This window comes from Centruroides vittatus, unplaced genomic scaffold (genome assembly GCF_030686945.1).
Source record: "Centruroides vittatus isolate TY-2023 unplaced genomic scaffold, ASM3068694v2 contig_715, whole genome shotgun sequence".
Classification (NCBI taxonomy): Eukaryota; Metazoa; Arthropoda; class Arachnida; order Scorpiones; family Buthidae; genus Centruroides; species Centruroides vittatus.
The window spans coordinates 1-4,767 of NW_027122454.1; the positions used below are offsets into that span (position 1 = coordinate 1).

The window sequence follows — 4,767 nt, forward strand, 5'->3', positions numbered from 1 at the left end:
AATTCCCTATGCCTTCTAAATGCCAATTCTTGCTTTGAGAAAAAACATGTAACATCTATTAACCGTAATTATCTTGTTATAATTTTCAATATTTATTTTTATATCGTCTACCAATGTTAAATTCTATTTTGCTTTGATTTCCAAATTGCTTCAATTTTACGAAAGAATCGTCATTCGTCATAAATTTTATCGTCAAAATGTCGAAATTTCTTTGTCGACGTATTTATATTTAATTTAGGCAGTGGTCTCTCTTTTTTAATAATGTTTTCTTTTTCATTAAATGGTCTCGAGCCAAAACTTTTTTAAAATAAATTATTTAATGACTAGCCACGATATAAGGGCTAAAATTAAAATTATAAAAAAAAACTTACTTGGTAAAACAAAATGTGTGATGAATACACATACCTAGTACAAAAAATTCTTCAATTGTACGAATATACTTTTAAAGAAACTTATAATTAAATGTAACTTTGTGAAGAAACGTACATAAAAATAACAAAATATTCTTTACTTTTTAAATCTTAAAACAATCCACATGGGACATACTAAATCGTAATATAACTGGTTTAACATTGAAATCCGTAAGAAATATAAGATGGGAGAGCAGAATGAACGCAGGATAAATATATCAAATATTTTTATGGATTTTTTTTAAAACTCCTGTCAACTATACAGAACTATCATAAAAACATGCCAAGTAAACTATCAGTTGGGTTAAGTTATAAATCTAGTCTACTCATGATTCACATAATGGGGCGAAGGTAGGCGAATATCTAGCAGGCAGGCAGCTAACAGCCCAGAACCGGTCTGGATAGAAACATTGGAAGCGTTAAGGAGGATGCACACATGCGACGCGGCAACGAAAAGCGGCAGAATGACGTCACTTTTTGCCGCAGAGGTCTATTTCGTGCCGCTTTTCTCGTGCCGCGAAAGTTGGTCGAATTCTATCGTTCGCGGCGGTCGCCGCCAAGACGCATTTCTATCAGACAATAACAATTCGTCTGGCAGTCACATGAGAAAATACAATCACGTGGTGTTTTAATGGAGGAAAGTTTGACATGGTTAACCGAGATAACTAACATCAGAATAAAAAGGAAAGAATAATAAATTTAACACAAATTCTAAACAAATAGAGTAATCATATGTTATTTAATTCAAAGAACAAAACACTCGAATCTTACTCAAAATAGTATTCTTTATGGAGAGATCTTAATCGAAGAATAAGCCTACTTTGTACATCAGTTAGTTATCGATTCAACAAAATATCTCGGCAAGGTTCTTGCCATATGCTATCTCTAATCCAAAATCTTCATTCGAATCTTCGACGAAATCTTCTAGCTAAATGAAACGAGCCGTACAAAACAAAATTTGTAAACACGTGGATAGCAACAGTGTCGCTATCGTTCGCCATCTTGAATACTGAACGCATGCGCGAAAATGTAAACGGATTGCCGTTTGTGTCGTTGCTGCTGCACGCGGCGAAGACGCGTTTGCGACACCGCTTTTCCTTGCCTCGCCGCATGTGTGCATCCTCCTTTATACGTGTGTAGCGTCCACCAGCTGAACTGTGTGAGGTTGATGCTCTGTAAAGAGCATGCGCCAATGCCTATAATCTGGCTGCTTGGAAGCTGACCTGTTTCGACATTCCAGCGCTTTCATTCTGCCACTGATATTGGAATATACAATAGCAATCTTATCGTTTTTTTCATATGTAATATAGAATATTTTTATAAAATAAATAATGCTGTTATAATAAAATATTAATTTTAATTAATTCAAAGTATGTTAAAATATGAAAATTGATATTTTAGAAAATACAAGGGAAGAGCGCTTCCACCGCTTTCAATGACGGCACGCCACTGGTTCATACTGTCCACAATTCTCCAACAACTTCATACTTGGAGTTCGGACAAGTGATTATTCATCTCCTGGAAATGGTGGTGTGTGGGCGACTAGTCACTATTTTTGACAGTTAGATATAAGGTGTGAGGTTATTCACATCTCGCGCCATTCTTTTCCCATAGTAACCATCCGAAAACCCGGCATCGGCATATTACCTGTTTCATTTGTAAAAAATAAAAGGCAAAAGGAGCACGCGCTACCCCCGGGCCCATGCAAGCTGTCGACGGTCTTGTCTGTATATAATATAACAAGAAACTAAGAGTTTCCTTGCATACAAAGTTTTAAATTGTCTCTTAAAAATTCTATTCACAATTAAAATAACTTTATTAATAAATGCAAAAATACAAAAATTGTAGTTTTCAACACAACGCAACTGTTATAACATATATGTCAACTATTTATAAACTGCTATAAATCGTGCACATTTGTCACATTAAAGTTAAATAACATTATGTTATTTTCATTATTACTAGAATTGTATTTTAAAGGTAATAAATGTAAAAAAAACTTATTCTACTTATCACTAGATGTCTACTCACAGCTTCGCCCGCGTTATATCGAATTTTCTCGTGGGAGTAAGATTTTCTCGCAGTAAAATGTAGCCTATGTCCATCTCTAACATGTAAGCTATCTCTGTGCCAAATTTTATTAAAACCTATTCACCGGTTTAGACGTGAAAAGGTAACAGACAGACAGCCAGAATTACCTTCGAATTTATTATATTAGTATGGATTAACATGAATTTCTGCTATAAGGGGTCCGCGAGTTTGAGCTCTTTCTTGAAGTGGTACGCAGGAAAAACTAATTGGGAACCACTGGTTTACAGCATAATTAACAAATCCATAACTTAGACCAGTGGTTCTCAAACATTTTTTTGCAATGGGACCCTTTTACATTATTTGTAATATAATGGAACCTTTATTTAAATTAATACTTATTATAATAAAAAAATATTTTATTTGAAACACTGAAATTGGAATATCAAATTTTAATGAGACGAATGCATTTTTTTTTTTTTTTTTTTTTGGCATAAGTATCCTCTGGAAATTTGGTTTTATACTTGATAACTGGATTCTCATATCTGGGGCAGCATTCAATCTGCTTCGATACTTAGTTTTCTTGCTAGCATATCTTGAAAATCCTGATTCACATCAATATGTTGTTGTAAAGGGCAAAAGTATTTTTATGGCCTGTTTGGATATTTCAGGATATTCTTCAAGTAGATTCCCCAGAATACATCTAACGGCACTTCTTCGAATTTAGCCTTTAACTGAGTATCGGATGAAATTTCTATTAATTTCTCATAATCCACTTACAGAAATCCGGTTGGTTTTTTTTTACTGTGAATGGATTTTGTACTTAATAATATTCTTTGTACTCCAAGTTAGGAAAATACTCGGTAAGAAATGTGGATAAGCTGTTGAGATGATCTTTAATTTCATCTAGTGTCTCTGCGTCTAATTCCATTTCAGACTCTTGTAGAAATTTAGTAAGAAATGGAAAACAGTCAAAATTACCACGCTCTAATTTTGAAATCCCGCACTGAAATTTACGAGATAAATTTATCATATTATCTTGAGTTCGAAAAATGTTTGTTTCCTTTCTTTGTAGAGATAGGCATGTTTCATTCAACTTTGAAAATACAACTGCTAAATATGTACAGTGATTACTGCTGCAGTTTTTTGCAACATTTTGTATTCTAGTTACAGTGCCAGATAATTTTCCCATCATAGCCTTGGCTCCATCAGTGCACATTGAAATGCATTTATCTCAACCAATACCATGAATTGTTATATAATTATCAACACAATCAAATATATCTTTTCCTGTGGTATGAAGCTCTAAACTTTTACAGAAAAGCAAATTGTCCTCAATTGTTTTATTGAAGTCATATCTAACAAACACAAGTAGAATTGCCAGTCCAGCCACATCTGTAGACTCATCTATTTGCAACGCGTAAACATCACACGCATGCAATCGTGAAATAAGTTCGGTTTCAATGTCATCAGAAATATCAGCAATACGTCTCGACACCGTTTCATTAGATAGAGATATAGATTCAACCTTCATTCAGACTTTTAATCAAATACACATTAATCTACATCTTTCAATACAGGTTTTATCAATGATTCACCAATAGTGTGTGCTTTGCCATGAAGAGAAATATAGTAAAATGCTTTATATGACGTTTCAGTTGCATTTTCATTGTCTGTTCTGCATTTCTTCACCATGAAATTTGTAGTTTTATTGAAACTTTCAAGTTTCCTTTCAAAAAAGAATTTATCCTTATTTTTATAGACACTATGCTTGGTCTCCATGTGTCTTTGCAACTTTGCTGGTGCCAACGAACTGTTAGCTAATCTTGTGTGACAAAGTATACAAATGGCGTCTAAGGCTTCTTCATCACCAGTACTGGTAAAGCCATATGATAGATACTGAGGATCATTCTTGCGTTTCTTTTTGCCTGGCTGCCGTTCAGAACAAGACGGAACATATTCTGTGTTTTTTGAACTAGTAGTTGCAGATTGTTCCTTTGCAAGTTGACCTATTTCTGTATCTTTTTTGTATGTTGTTGCTTTACTAATCGTTTTTAACCATCGATCCATTGTAGGGCTTTAAAAATAGTAAAAATAATTTGTTGAATAGAAGAAATGCTTGTGGTAACGGTAGAGCAGCGCAACCTTCCTGTACGAGAGTTGATGCGTAACTAACCGACAAAGTCAGCCATCACCAATGTTGCCAACTCTGAATAATCTAGTCTGGCAATACTTGCTGTCAGAAGGAATTCATTGATGTCATAACGATATGATATGTACCGATTTCTTATGTTATGATTAAATGTTGCTTTTCACTGTAGCTTTACGG

At 34.1% G+C, this 4,767-nt stretch overlaps 1 protein-coding gene across 1 annotated transcript; it reads right to left on the minus strand.

Moving 5' to 3' along the window:
• Positions 1-3,995: 3,995 nt before the first annotated feature.
• Positions 3,996-4,508, minus strand: LOC136980587 (zinc finger BED domain-containing protein 5-like). Its single transcript, XM_067276729.1, has one exon. The coding sequence runs from the start codon at positions 4,506-4,508 to the stop codon at positions 3,996-3,998; it is 513 nt and encodes a 170-aa protein (XP_067132830.1).
• Between the last annotated feature and the right edge of the window lie 259 nt (positions 4,509-4,767).